This window comes from Ciona robusta, chromosome 1 (genome assembly GCF_009617815.1).
Source record: "Ciona robusta chromosome 1, ASM961781v2".
Classification (NCBI taxonomy): Eukaryota; Metazoa; Chordata; class Ascidiacea; order Phlebobranchia; family Cionidae; genus Ciona; species Ciona robusta.
This window is the reverse complement of record NC_143235.1, coordinates 11,501,518-11,515,924: the sequence shown is the minus strand read 5'-3', so window position 1 is coordinate 11,515,924 and position 14,407 is coordinate 11,501,518. Positions and strand designations below refer to the sequence as shown.

The 14,407-nt window shown below is 34.7% G+C and overlaps 4 protein-coding genes and 1 long non-coding RNA gene across 6 annotated transcripts; 2 read left to right on the top strand and 3 right to left on the bottom strand.

The window, feature by feature from the left end:
• The first annotated feature begins 171 nt into the window (after positions 1–171).
• LOC149743202 (transmembrane protein 177-like) lies at positions 172–1,854 on the top strand. The gene has a single exon (XM_089887240.1). It carries the CDS (start codon positions 608–610, stop codon positions 1,574–1,576), a length of 969 nt encoding a protein of 322 aa, XP_089743366.1. The 5' UTR covers positions 172–607; the 3' UTR covers positions 1,577–1,854.
• Positions 1,855–1,991: 137 nt separating this feature from the next.
• LOC149743201 (uncharacterized) lies at positions 1,992–5,273 on the bottom strand. 2 transcript variants are annotated; one of them, XM_089887219.1, is made up of 6 exons: positions 5,131–5,273; positions 4,639–4,779; positions 4,146–4,255; positions 3,283–3,457; positions 2,989–3,061; positions 1,992–2,807 (listed from the first exon to the last, which is right to left on the bottom strand). In XM_089887219.1, exons 1-6 carry the CDS (start codon positions 5,215–5,217, stop codon positions 2,194–2,196), a joined length of 1,200 nt encoding a protein of 399 aa, XP_089743345.1. In that variant the 5' UTR covers positions 5,218–5,273; the 3' UTR covers positions 1,992–2,193. The 2 variants fall into 2 exon arrangements, with proteins under 2 accessions (XP_089743345.1, XP_089743337.1); XM_089887211.1 differs by having other exon boundaries at positions 5,113–5,250.
• Positions 5,127–7,228, bottom strand: LOC149743200 (uncharacterized). The gene is made up of 2 exons (XR_016385913.1): positions 6,796–7,228; positions 5,127–6,205 (listed from the first exon to the last, which is right to left on the bottom strand). It is a non-coding gene; the product is annotated as an uncharacterized LOC149743200 (long non-coding RNA).
• Positions 7,229–8,504: 1,276 nt separating this feature from the next.
• On the top strand, positions 8,505–10,424 carry LOC149743199 (uncharacterized). The gene is made up of 3 exons (XM_089887307.1): positions 8,505–8,760; positions 9,671–9,873; positions 10,138–10,424. The coding sequence occupies exons 1-3, from the start codon at positions 8,663–8,665 to the stop codon at positions 10,338–10,340; spliced, it is 504 nt and encodes a 167-aa protein (XP_089743433.1). The 5' UTR covers positions 8,505–8,662; the 3' UTR covers positions 10,341–10,424.
• Positions 10,425–10,803: 379 nt separating this feature from the next.
• Positions 10,804–12,756, bottom strand: LOC149743198 (uncharacterized). The gene is made up of 3 exons (XM_089887233.1): positions 11,279–12,756; positions 11,145–11,225; positions 10,804–10,979 (listed from the first exon to the last, which is right to left on the bottom strand). The coding sequence occupies exons 1-3, from the start codon at positions 12,182–12,184 to the stop codon at positions 10,872–10,874; spliced, it is 1,095 nt and encodes a 364-aa protein (XP_089743359.1). The 5' UTR covers positions 12,185–12,756; the 3' UTR covers positions 10,804–10,871.
• Between the last annotated feature and the right edge of the window lie 1,651 nt (positions 12,757–14,407).

Here is a 14,407-nt window from a genome sequence, read left to right as displayed (position 1 = left end):
CTCTAAACTCCAGGCTAATAGCAAGCGTGTAAATCACTGTGCTGTGACGCCGGGTTTGATCAAAAATTAAATTCATCAAGAGCAACTGTTAGATCAAAAGGGTTTGATCAAAAATTAAATTCATCAAGAGCAACTTGTTATAGCGAGTATGTATGTTTGCTGTATACGAACGTTGAAGAAGATGTGTTGACTCAGGGCGTATCGCGTACGTTACTAACAGATTTTGTTCAAGTCGGTGTCTGGTTGCCAACTTCCGTCAGGGGTCGCTAAGAAGCAACAACAATGTAAAGTAAGACACACGTTCGCGAAGAAACTTGGAACTTTGGTCTTCGAGCCAGTGAATTTTGAAAGGGTGTAATAGCTGTTTAGTTACAAAAGTAAAACTGTATAATTTTAGATGCCGTTTTTACTGCATATTATCATTAGCGATTGCTGTGAGAATTTCTACAGCCAATGATTCATTGCAAAGTTTACACAAAATCCAAATTTTATAATGTGTAGAAAAAGTGTTTCACCATAGATACTCTATACGTATTAGAAAATCTTACGGTTTCACTTTGGTTTATCTGTCTTGGCAGTTGTAGATATTACTGTTAACAGTCTAAAAATGGATCAAACCATGAATGCCTACAAGTTTATTTATAAATATCGTAAAATTGCAACTGGAGTACTTGCCACAACAATTGCTCTGAAGAACAGTTTGCCCCATGTGTTTCCTTCCTATATGTTCATGCCATTTAATGCGTCTTTTGAGTGCTCAAAATTTCCATTGGATCATCAACGTTGGTTGTTGGTATCTACGAAATCAGACATGGGTTACAAAAGTCCAGTTCTGCCATATGTAACTATTTCTCCCACAGTTTGCTGCGCTGGGTTTGACTTTCTTTCAAAGTACAAGCCTGACAACAGAATCGGGATACCAAAAAGCTTCTACTGTCGCAATATTTATGAAGCTGAGGCAGAACTTGAGATCAGGATTGGAAGAAAAAGTCGCAAGATGCAAACTGAAAGCCCAAGTGAAAGGAAATTTTTGGAATCTCTTGTGCTGTCTGAAGATGCTCAACAATTTGCTGTTGCACGGAGTTTGTTTTACTTAAAAGACAACTGGGCCATTTGGCAAACTTTAGTTCCTACTGCGTTTGTTTTTCTAGGGTATTTCGCATGTTTTCACGCTCCTAGGTTCATTTTCAGAGGCAAACGGTCCGCTTCTATTATTTCCGTGTTCAGAGCAACTATGTTTGGAATGATAGGAACTTGGATGGCTTGCATTTTTGCCAAGTCAGGACTAAACCATGTAATGTTGCACTCAGTCGATAAAAAAGCAGCTAGCTTATCGAGAGACTATGCATTGGGCGGTGTTGAATATTACAACAAGCTCATGCAATGCAATCAAGCTCATCGGACATTGCTAGGAAAAAGAGGGGAAAAAATGTACACTGCTTATGGGAACGAAATTGACGGTTGGTTTATAAATTGGAAAGGGCCCTCAAACACTGAGAAACAAGCCAGAGTTAAAAGTATCTTAAAAACATTTAATGAAAATGTGAAGTTGGTAAAAGATGACAAATCAGTGTAAATTTTGTGAGTAACCTCTATAGATACTTTTTTTTTTAAGCTTGTCTTCTGTTAAACAAACCTATGAAATATTTGTGAAGAGCATTGTTTAACAGTACTGAGATGGTATTCTTAACTACCGCCTAAATTTGATTTTGCCCTTTTTAGTTGCCCGACCAACTTCTGAAAAAGTAAGGCACAGAAAATTTTTATCAACCAACTAACAAAAATAACTGAATACTTTAGTCGGTAGCCAAGAACCATTCTAAGTGGCCTTTTCAAACTATTTGTAATTTTTAGGTGGTCTGATAGATTATGAATGTGTTGTAGGGTAAGACTCTGCTTCTGTTGCATTTCAAAGTAAATTTGCAATGATGGCCATGAAGATCTTATATCTACATCATGATAAAAATTTTCCTTACACGATGGCAATGATGTTTGATTAAGGTATGACTTTATTTGAATCAATATTTCTGGCAATAAAATAAGCCACAAAGACTTAGGGAAGTAATATACATAAAAGCAGGTAAAATTAAAGGATTTATGAATATAAGTCGCATTGAAAACTGCACACCTTATTTACACTGGAATGACAAAATTTACATCCGTCTTAATATTAATTATATATAATACTAATATTTAATTTCTTAAAATACTGCTCAGTAAATCATGCATCGAATCAACTGTGGTCCATGGTGCAGCATAGTTTAACTCTGTTTTTTCCATATCTGCCTTTTCCTCGTAAAACAACCCTTTCTTTCCACCAAATGAATTAGCCATCATCATCATCTTAGAAGGAACATCTTTTTCTTCGGTTATTTCTTTTGTTTCACTGAGTATTCCATCAATGACTGCAGAAACTTCGTCCACAGACCATGGCAGTCGTACAGATTCTTGATGATCACTTTTCATATGCGCTTCTGACATGATCAGAGAAAATTGCTCTTCCAACAAATTAACCTGGTTTTGGAACTTCTCTTCAGCTGAACTGATGTTGTTCTGTACATGTGAGGAATCTTGAACATCTAAGTCTCCCCAGCGTGTTGTTACGTGGTGTGGTGTTTCTGGTTGCTTCTTGGTTTCTGGTTCATGCATGATTGAAGACACTGCTTTCTCGACATCCAGTACAGCAGTTGGAACATGGTCCACCTCTGAACATTCAGCATTTAGATAACAAGGTTGATCGCAAAGGCATTCGCTGTGTGTTGCACAAACTTCATTAGCACGACAGACGTCCTTCAACATCCTACCTCCTATGAAATAAAATTTGTAAACTTTATTAACAGCAAGTAAAAAATGGGAAATGTTTAACAGTAATGGATGACGCATGCATTTTAATGACATCTTACAACTTAGTGTTGTATTGTGTTAATATTCATTAAGCAACATCTGTAAACTTCACAAAAAAAACAGTTATAAAAAATTGTGACTTACCAAACATTTGGTCGATGTCTTCAATTTCTTTACCTGGTTCACAAGATCCACAGCAGACCTTGCAATTATCCTCCTAAAAATAAACACGATGAACCAGATATACACAATTTTCTCAAATCGCAAACATGGTATGTTGGTATAGTGAACCATTATTTAATATTTTAATATTAAACCTAAGCTTTTTGTGTGCACAGTTCAGGCAAGTTTACTTGACATAATTGGGAAAAACATTTTGGCAGTTTCAGAATTGTACTGAGCAGAAAAATATTCTTTGCATCTTTCTGATGTTCCTACCTGGGAATCCAAATCATCAAGAGAGTTTTCACTTTCTGGAAACTCCCACGTGTCATCACAACACGCGTCTTCTTCTTTGCAACTTATCGTTCCAAACTTTTGAATCTTGTTGCTCATATCGCTGTAGTCAAATGAGATGGCTTGTTTTGAATGATTCTGTGTTTCTTGTGCTACCCTGTGTTGGTATAGATATTTAGATAATGCAAAATTTTAAATATTTTCTTAGATTTTTGAATATGTAAACATAATCTGTACCGTGACTCAATGCCTGAAAAACTGTGCAATATTTGTGAACCACCAGGATTTTATATTTTTCCAATTAATGTAATATTCAATAAATATATTCTACAAGACTACATTATGATCTAGAAATGTATTGGTGAATATTTTATTGCCATACTATTATTATTATTCTTTTAAAATTTTAGTAACAAAACAGCCATAAAACTAATATAGTCTGAACAACACTGTGTCAAAAAATTTAAACAGTTGCACATATGTCATGTGTACAAAGTATAGTGTCATTCACTAACAGCTGCTTCTGCATTTAATCCATTATCAAGCTGTCAACACAATGTGGTGTAAACATGTTTAGTGACATACACATTTATTTTATAACTGAGAATTCATGAAATACATTTATGTTTACACATGCTTTTACAGCATGAATCACACATCCAGATGTTTACAATTTAAATGTTGCTAAGTATAGCTTGCGCAGTCAAATACCAGTTCCCGGTATTATGCACGACGCAAATTATACAGCCAGTCACGTCTCCATTACAGTCTCACTTTTTTACCCATGAACAGTATCTTGCATACGCGTCATGTCTACATGTTAATGAACCAGTGTTTACACTTACATTTTGTTGTAAGTTTTCAACACTGACTTAGCGTACTTCTGTATTGAAAGACTGTTATCTACGTTAACCTCTTCCATCAAATCCAAGCAACACAACAGTTTTCCTCTCGTCTGAAACACATGTATGATAAATACAAACATTCTATTGATGGCCAATAAGATTTAAACATACAACTAAATTTAATTCATAACAGGTTTTCAATAAATGAACTGACTAAAATATGTATACGTGCCACAGCATGACGCAGTGTTTGCCTGTACACCAAAGAATATAGGTTCAACAAAATAATACCGATTAAGTTAAATGAGCTGGTAAGGTCCAAGCCTATGAAATTTGTGTTTTAACAACTTATTTCCCTTCTAACAGAGGATAAACAAGTTACATTCATTAATATAGATTCTCTAATTCTACAGATTTACAAACTAAATATTTTGCAAGTAATAAAAAAATGCATACTTTTATGTATAACCATTAATTAATCAAACACACTTACTTCCGCAAGTTGCTCAGAATTTTTCTGTTCTATTTTGGTCAAGCATTCATGCACACTGTCAACCTGGTGCAGTAACCATTGTTCTCGAAGTTGCATTTGCCGGATTTGACTTTGAACAACAGAACGAATGTTTTCTTTCACCTGGAAAAATTTATAAAGCTTATAAATAAACCGGTGGCAGATATAAAAGGCTATCATAATTTGAAAAACTGTTTTAATTAAGCCTGATATGTATGTATGTAACTTACTTTATCCTCGCGTGGCCGGAAAACGACAGTCGTTATAACACGGGTTTAACACCTCGTGCCAGCTTACGAGTTGCCATGTGGTTACTTTGTGGGTAATATTTTTTTTTTTGGGGATTTTTTCTTTTTTTTATGTTTGGCTGATAATTTGGACAACCCATTAGATATATAATAAAGTATCGAATAAAAAACTAGAAGATTTACTAAATTTAACAACTAAATTTATTACGTTATAAGCGTTTCTTACACGTTGAATATCAGCCTCCAAATTATCAGTTGGTTCATCGTAATTTGTTTTCAAGCACTTTTTAATTTCGGCCCTAACAAGATTCATACTGACGCTTTAAAGTGATGTTCAATCAAATAAAAGCTTTTCAGTAAAGGACCTTGAATAAAATAATTGTAAACTTGTAATACATAACAATATAACATTACATGCAACCGAAAACTGACTGTTGTCTATTTTAGGAAACGAAAAATAAGCTTTCTTCATTGTGCTTTTACGAAAACAAGAACATTTAACTTCTGTATTTATTTTTTTCATCTGATTTTTAAACTGCAGAATTTTATTTCAAGGTATCTAAACTGACTAATATAGATGGTTTATTTACATTGCATGCAAAACTTCAACTTCTGCAAACCACGATCAGCTGATCGACATTACGCCGACAGCTTGTATCACGTCCGCAGCAAATTCCATAGAAATATCGGGTAGTCCAACCCATTGTTACGTAAAGGCAAATTGAACGCCATTTTGTGTCCAAAAGAATATAGAAGGTATGGGAACTGAACGGTTTTCGCTAATTTGAAGGGAAAATTGGGATTAAAAACAAATTTAAATCTTGAAAAGTCTAAGAAACATGCGTATTTTTTCTGTTATTTTATTTAAAATAATAGAAATAACATAAAAAAATGATTAGCGTACAGATAGTCCTTACTGAGCTAAACGTAACGACACACGTTTTTTCGTTCATAAACTTACCATTTTCAAGTTATTGTGATTTGTATTTGAACCAGTGACGTCGCGGGTCCATCTTCAGTGTACAAAAATAACCGAAATTTATACGTGCTGTGCGCGTTTTGGCACAATTCGGCGGCAACGAGTTTACGGCATCTCGGTATCATACCAAGTTGTGGAAAACTTCAACAAAACAAGGCAAGTAAATTCGGTATGATTTATTGCGGCATATCGACATTGTAGCAACGAAATTAATTATATTTCCACAATGTTCAGTTTGCTACATAGATCAACCAGCCATTAAACTGGGTGGCTTAAAAATGTCTCCCACGATCGCTTAAAAAGTTCTCGTCGGCTTCTTCAACTAGAAGGATATACAAATGAATACATAATATGACACATATTCTACTTAAACATAAATTAAGAGGAATTTAACGCCCGACGCTGTGGCTTAGTGATTGGGTGTCGCAGCGTATAAATAAACAGTATTAATTTTGATGTTCGACGCTGCTATACCATCGTGGCTTTGGTGTTGTTGGCCATTACGGGAGTTGCTTCAACCCAGTAAGTGTATTAATGGTTTGTCCAAACTGTCAGCCATACAGAGAAATAAAACAATCACCTCGCATACATAAAGTATAGTAGGGTGGGGGAGATGGAACACCTTCAACACAGAATATCCAAATATCCTGATCGTGTTTAAACGGTCTATGGGAGTCGTGGGAAAGCGGTTTTATTATTATTTAATTTTCTTTATTTACTACTAAATGGTATATACTAAAAAAATAGAACGATAAAGTGTCCCATTTTCCCCACCCTAAATAGTAACGGACATGAGATATACGTAAAATACACCCATGTTATAACGACTGCCGTTGCTCCGCCACGTAAGATAAACATATAATTCAAGTTTTAAATAGGACATATCTGTCTTCATACAAAATATCCACTTACGTCTGTTCACAAGTAGTTGATTATAATCAACATAACCACGCCGACGGCGACGACGGCTGTCCATCAGAAATGCGTCAGTGGTTTCCGTGAGGACAAGGAGTCCGATGAGAAACAAGAGTATTACTGACTTGTTCATCTGTAATTTAAAATCGTAATACCAGCAGTAGGCTAGAAATATTAAATAGAGAAACTCACTTCGCTGTCTCCTAAACGAAGTAGTTGTTTAGCAGCAATACCCAATGACTTTTATTACGTTGTGGAAGTCATTAAACCTTCTTTCTTCCAGAGAAAATCATCCTAGACAAAATCCGCCTAATCCTCCCAGACAAACTTCGCCGAACGATTTATGTTACGTTTCCGCAACTTTAGAACTGCCTTGATTTCTTGTGTATAGACACGAAGTAAAGATTTATTTTGTATCTAAAATATAAAAGATCAAGTGTCGATTTTATTACTATCCGTATACGCGATAACTAAAGTCAATTTAAAGTGATTTTCCTTGCAGATTTAATGTGGACATTCTCAATGTAGTTTTAAAGGTTACAGCACATACTATTAACAACGGTTTTAAAATGGTATATTCTTTTGTATAAGTTTAAAATTACCACAATGTCACCGTATGCCATGCCAAACGTAGTAAAATGATTACCACAGGTGGGGTTGATTGACAATTCAACCTGTGCCCAATCAAAGTTCACTTTTTGGCTATTGAATGAACAAATACAACTGATGTTGAATAACTTATCATTATCGCACTTGTATGTTGCAAAATATAAAGGTTTATATTCACTGTTTATTAAATTGTTGTTGGAAAATCTGTTTTCGACATTCAACTTTTTAATAGCTTAATACCGTTAGGTTTCTGGCTGCTTCTTTTAACTCTGCTTTTAACAGTGCGTGCGTATCGAACTTCAAACCTTTCAAAGAAAACTTCTGCTGCATGGTGCGTTTGCATTTTCGCTATTTCTGTATAATAATGTTGATTTTAAACGTAGATAACGTAAAGAAAGGTTATTTTTAATCTGAAACAATTTTGGTCGTTGGATGTATGCCTGTACACTAAACGAAAGTATACAAAAATATAATTATATAAACCCACGTTACGGATTTCAGTTTTATACCTCGAATGATGTGATAGGTAGGTGGTGGGGGGGACATCTTTAGAATATATTGTTAAAATACCTTGTTAAAAATACGATCAGGATATATTTGAATATCATGTGCTAAAAGTGTGCCGTCTCTCCCCTCCGCTCTATACTTATATATAGTAGGGTACGGCCGGGGAAGATGGAACATATTTAGCACGAAATATCCAAATATCCTAATCGTGTTTCCAACAAGTAGCAGCGGTCTATTGGAGTCGTGACGATACGAATTTATGATTCATTGAATATTTTTTTACTACTGAATGAGACGAAAAAAATAAAATAAAAAGGTGTCCCATCTTCCCCCAATCTACTACGTAATAACTGTTGCAAAAATTGGAATAATAGAAACCGTGCGTGACAATCTAGCTTTGCAAAAAGTGGAATGATAGAAACTCGTTTGCGGATAAAATTAAGTGTAAAGAAGTCTGAACCGAGATTGTTGGGTTAGGGGACATGGCCACTTCGGGGCTTGAAAGATAAAGTTACAAACGAAACAGTACTACCGACACAAAGTAACCTTACTCAAATATAATCCCATTGGGATTGTAAGTTCTTTTCTTGATTTGCTTGATTTTTTTTCATTTTCCAAACATCGTCCGTACGGGTAATCCCCAGGTTTCACCACAGCTAGATGTAGATGGGTTTCTGTACGTCTGGTGGCGTTTTGTAGGTTTTGTATTCGCCACTCACATTTGTTACTTTGCGTTGGACAAAATAAAATGAAGCCGGAAGATCTTCCGCTCTACAAATCTCCGATTGAGGTAACTAGGATCGAAAAGCCCGAAACTAAATTGCCTATGGAAACGCAAGTAGCACAGTAAGTGACATTTTATTTGCAGTATAGATATGTTACACGCTGTCACTAACCAGACTAAAAGGTCCATTTTTTGCCTAAAATTTCAGGTATTTATTGGAGTTTGATGCAGTTAAATCCTGTGTGTGTAAACCAAGTGTGTGTATATTTTAGTCTCACTACTCTAACATTATGCTCTGTGCAGGACATTTTTCTTCTTCTTGTGTTGCTAAAGGCAGTCGGCAGTCTCGGCAGACAGCCTAATATTTAATGTTTTGGTGCTAGTAAAGAATCCCTCCCCCCCACCTTATTTGCTAACCATTAACCCCTAGGTTAGGGGTTAGGTGTTGATGGTTAGGGGTTAGTGGTTATAGGAGTTAGTGGTTAGCAAATAAGGTGGGGGAAAGACTCCTCACTAGCACCCATTGCATGGAAATGTGTTGTTTTTATGACGTTTTTGATTATTATAAAGTTGTGAACATGTATATATACCAAAGCTAAATGAAAATATTATATAAATAATTATGTGTTTATTACTCATCTTATATTTTATAAATAAATATTAAGTTTTATATGCTTTTCGCATCTATAATATCATTTTTCACTTTGTGAGAACCCAAAAGTTCTGAAAAACATTTTTAGCCACCTTTTTTTTAGACAATTTAAAATATATTGTCAGAAACTAATAAAATAGTAGGGTTGAAGAAGATGGAGCAACTTTTCATTTACTTTTTCCTCCTATTTGGTAGTAAACAAAGAACATTCAAAGAGTTATAAAACCATTTCCTCACGAGTCACGACCCCCATAGACCATTGTTAATTGTTTAAAACACGATCAGGATATTTCGATATATTATGCGCTAAAGGTGTTCCGTCTTCCTCCACTGCAATATATCTTTTAAACATCGTTTGTTGGACGCTTAACTTTGTGCAGGGCAAGAGAGTTCATCACAGAGTACAGTGTGCCCGTGGTGGAAGCATTAAACACCACAAGTACATTTGTTTCCAATGGTGTTGGCAGAGTGACTACACAATATGATTCAATTAATGATAAACCAGCATTGCTTCAAAAGTCTGCCTTTATAGGAGGTTCTTTTGCCAGTGGATGGCTGCTTAACTCTTTACTGTTTCCTAAATGTAAGTACTCTCATAAAGCAAGGAGTTTATTTTGCATTTTATACCAAGAGGTGTATTTTCCATATATTGAAATTATTTTTATAGTTTTATACAACTTTTATTATCAGCAATCAGGTTGGATATTTTTATTTACAAAATCTGGATTGTATATCTAATTTAGAATAGTGATTTGTTAAAAGCATTTGCACTCTTTTTACAGCATATGTATTTTAGTAATATATAATAAAATGACCACAAGAGCCTAACATTACACTTTGCTTTCAGCTGGAAGGATACGTCGAATTTTAACACCGGTCACATGTGCTGCCATAACAGCTTCAATATGCTACCCTGACCAAGCAACCCAACTTTTAAATGATGCAAGGTACAATGTAAAGAAACAAGCTTGTTTTATCTACAGAAAGTTTAAAGGGACGCCTCCAGAATCATGCACCAAGCAATTAGAAGTTAAAAATGAAGAGAATTAAGTGCGTGCTGTAACAGTGTTACTTTAAAGGTTATAGACATATTATCTTTTTGTAATGTGGCTAAATCAAGGTTTGGTTATGAAATATAGTTGTCAATACTGTGTATTAAATAATATATATTATCATATGGAGTAACTATATAGGTCAGAGGAATAATTGCATAGCTATTAGTGTTATACAGTTACAGGTTTATGTGGTTTCTAGGTTACACTAAATACTATACTACTTATGGACCACAGTTCCTAGGGTTAAAATATTACTTGCTTTTTTATTCTACAGTTTGTAAGTAATGCAGTGGCATAAATTTATGCCCTTTTAAACGTCTCTAAAGAAATAAAATGCTTGCCGCAATTAAAATTCCCTTTTTAAACACCTCTAAAGGAATAAAATGTTTGCCCCAATTAAAAATTCAAAGATACAATTTTTTTACAAATTGATCGAAATAATAATATTCTGCCAAAAAAGCGCTGGAACCATAGTTTAATAAAAAATGAAAATTTTTGCGGAGCAAGTGACATTGAGAAAAAACTGTTAGAATATTGAGTCTGCTTCAACATCGTGTAGTCCTGATTCCAATGAAGGTAATCTCGGTGGAGCACTATAATGCTGGCCAGATGTTTCAATTCCCATACTTTTCATCTTCAAGAAACATATAAAAGTTAGTCCATTCAGCCATACATGAACAATATTAGTTCAGAATACAGTTCATTAATAAATGCATGTTATATGTGCAGTTTATTTAAATGGATTAGAAAAGCGGGTGGTAAGGCGGATATTGTATAATTAGGTTTTAAATTTTCTTACCTGAGCACTCTGTTGTAACTTCACAATATAACGTCGAAGATTACCTATTTCTTTTTGGTGGTAATTCTCCTGTTGCCTTAACTAGAAAACAAACATAGTCAGTAAAGTACAAGTCAGTCAAGGTGGAAACTTACCTTTTCTCTCCAAATGTGAGTTTGAGTGTCGGTAGATGGTCTGTTCATGGCAACAATTAACGCTGTTTCAGCTTCTTCTTTATCTTCACTCAGTTTTGCAACTTTGTTTGCTAACAGTTCATTTTTTTCATTGACGTTGTTCAGATCCTGTCTAAGTTGCTGTTCTCTTTGCATGGACCGTTGCAGTTCTTGCCCCAAGTCTGATAAATTTTCGTTCATTTGATCGTTGTTAGACAAACAGAATTGTAGCTTTTTCTGCAATGATAATTTTTCTGACTCTAATTTTGTTACCTTTTCCTGAGCATCTTTCGCGAATGCTTTGCTTTTCAATTCCACATCTGCACTGTATTTTTGCCATTTCCGGTTTAGGTTTTCCACAAATTCCAACTTTTCCTTTAACTGTGTTACCTGCTGCATTGTATTTGTACTTACCTCATTAGTAGGAGTTACACTATGAGCTGGTAGTGTAGATACCACAGTTATATTATCAGGGTTTAGCTTGGCCAACAGTTTCACCAACTTTTGGTTTTCATTTTCTTTTTGACGCAATTCCATCTCAAGACAACTTGTTTTTGAAGCAGAATTCTTTAAACTTTTAGAAGTAGAATCTTCAATTGCTTTCATCATTACTGGATGATGTTCCGCCGAACAGATTTTGACAATTTGTTTTGCAAGTGGCATTATTTCAGATGCTAGTTTTGTATCATTGACTGGTTTGTATATTTGCAAATCTGTGCTGTCTGTTTCAATATTATTATCAGTTTTTCCCATAGATGAAAATCCACTTGTAATCGAATTATAGCTCCCACTAGCTTCCGTATTCGATTTTTCATCAACAGAAGGAATTTTTTCACCTTCTTCATATCCAGAATCACACTGAGATTTTGGTAAGCAAGCCTCTGCCATAGTTCTGATAAAACAATTACTGGAAACTGGTTTAACAATTGTGCAAACAATTTCGTATTTTGACTTTCAAAGCTCTTTAAAGTTAGAAATGTTGATGCAGATTTTGTCACAACTAAAGTCTCTGTGTTCCACTGGTTTATAAGCTTCAAATATCAAACTTGTTAATCCAAAATGAAGCGCACGTTTTTGGTGCTGATGCATATCCTGATCAAAACAGCTTTTTTGCTGACTTGCTGTTTTTTTATAATCATCTAACGCCTATAAACTGACGACACAAACATTTAAAATGTAGTTCACAGTAAGGTATACAATGAAGAAGAAAATATGTGAAGAAACATCTGCTAGTCATGTTTTTACCACAAACAATTTCGCAACAAGTGAACTTACACCATATGATGATATTGTTACACGTCACAGTTTAGTTGCCTTTATTTATTTAAAATAATATTCCTTGTTTGTCCAGTGATACAGTATTACCGTTGCATGCGAAATACCTATCAACGCATCGAAGCGTAAACTTTGCTCACTGGCGACGTTTCGCGGTGATTTGTATGAAATGTATAGGTAACATGTTAAAAACTATAGCAGTAGGGCAAGAAAAAGAATGTTTAGACTTAATTTTCAAAGCGTTCAGTAATATTTAGTGTTATTTACGTATATTCCTATTTATAAATACACCTAATTGTCAAAATTAACAATGATTATATGTCCGGCGCCGTGGCGTAGTGGTTAGCGCGCTTGCCTGTACCCATTAGGTAATTGGTTCAAGGCTCGTCGCTGCTACCATTGTGGGCGTATGTGTCCTTGGGCAAGACACTTAACGACAATTGCTTCAACCCAGTGGTCACTAATGGGTTGTCCAAATTATTAGCCATACATAAAAAAATAAAAAAAATCAAAAAAAAAATAATTACCCACAAAGTAACATACATGGTAACTCGTAAGCTGGCACGGGGTGTTAAACCCGTGTTATAACGACTGTCGTTTTCCGGCCACGCGAGGATAAAGTAAGTTACATTCATTCATTCATTATAAACTGTCCCATCTTATCCTGTGTGTTTTCGAATTTGTAAAATTTCACCTGTTGTGCGGATCGCTAAATAACTCCTCGTCTGTTTTATTATATTTTATTAAATTGGTATCAATTAATAAAGAAATAATAGTACTAATTCGTGGTATTACCTAAAAACCGCAATCTATTTTAGTTTTGGAAATATTTGGCAATATGTGCTTAAGTGTCCTATCTTTCCCCATTGTACTATATAAAATTTTTTGCGAGAACATTTTACCACCCCTGCTATATGCTAATACAGTAATACACTTCTATGTGAATCTGGTCGTCGCAATAAATCTATAGTCAACAATTTTAAACGCCGAATAGGCTATACGCTATATGGTATTTCTATGGCTCTGAGCTATAGTACAATGGGGGAAGATAGGACACTTAAGCACATATTGCCAAATATTTCCAAAACTAAAATAAATTGCGGTTTTTGGTTAATACCACGAATTAGTACTATTATTCCTAAATTAATTGACAACAAATCAAAAAAATAAAATAAAACACACGAGAAGTTATTTAGCAATTCGCACAACCGGTGAAATTTTACAAATTCGGAAATTGACAGGATAATATGGGACAGTTTAAAATCAGTGTTAATTTTCATTAATAAGTGCATTTATTATTAGGAATACACGTAAATAACACAAAATAATACCGTACGCTTTGAAAATCAAGTTTAAACATTCTTTTTCTTGCCCTATTCCTATAGTTTTTAACATGGTACCTACATTCACAGAAATAAATAGAGTGGAACGCGCAACTGCTCAAAACCGTGATATATAGTGGGGTGGGGGAAGATGGGACACCTTTAGCACATAATATCAAAATATCCTGATCGTGTTTTAAACAATTAACAACGGTCTAAGGGAGTTGTGAAGGCATAGTTTTATAATATTTTAAATTTTCTTTGTTTACTGCCAAATTAGACGGGAAAATAGATTGAACAGGTGTCCCATCTTTCCCCACCCTTATATATTCTTTTTTCTATTCACGTGACCGCCAACTCCGTCCCCATTTCGTTTTGTCTCCATCATAAAAGATAGGCGCATAGTATTTTTAGGAGGTTTTAGCTGTTTTTTTTTCAAAAACTACACTAACTGTTCAAGTTTATTAAGCCAGTTAAGTTATTTAGTGGGTTAACGCTTACGGTTTACTACTTG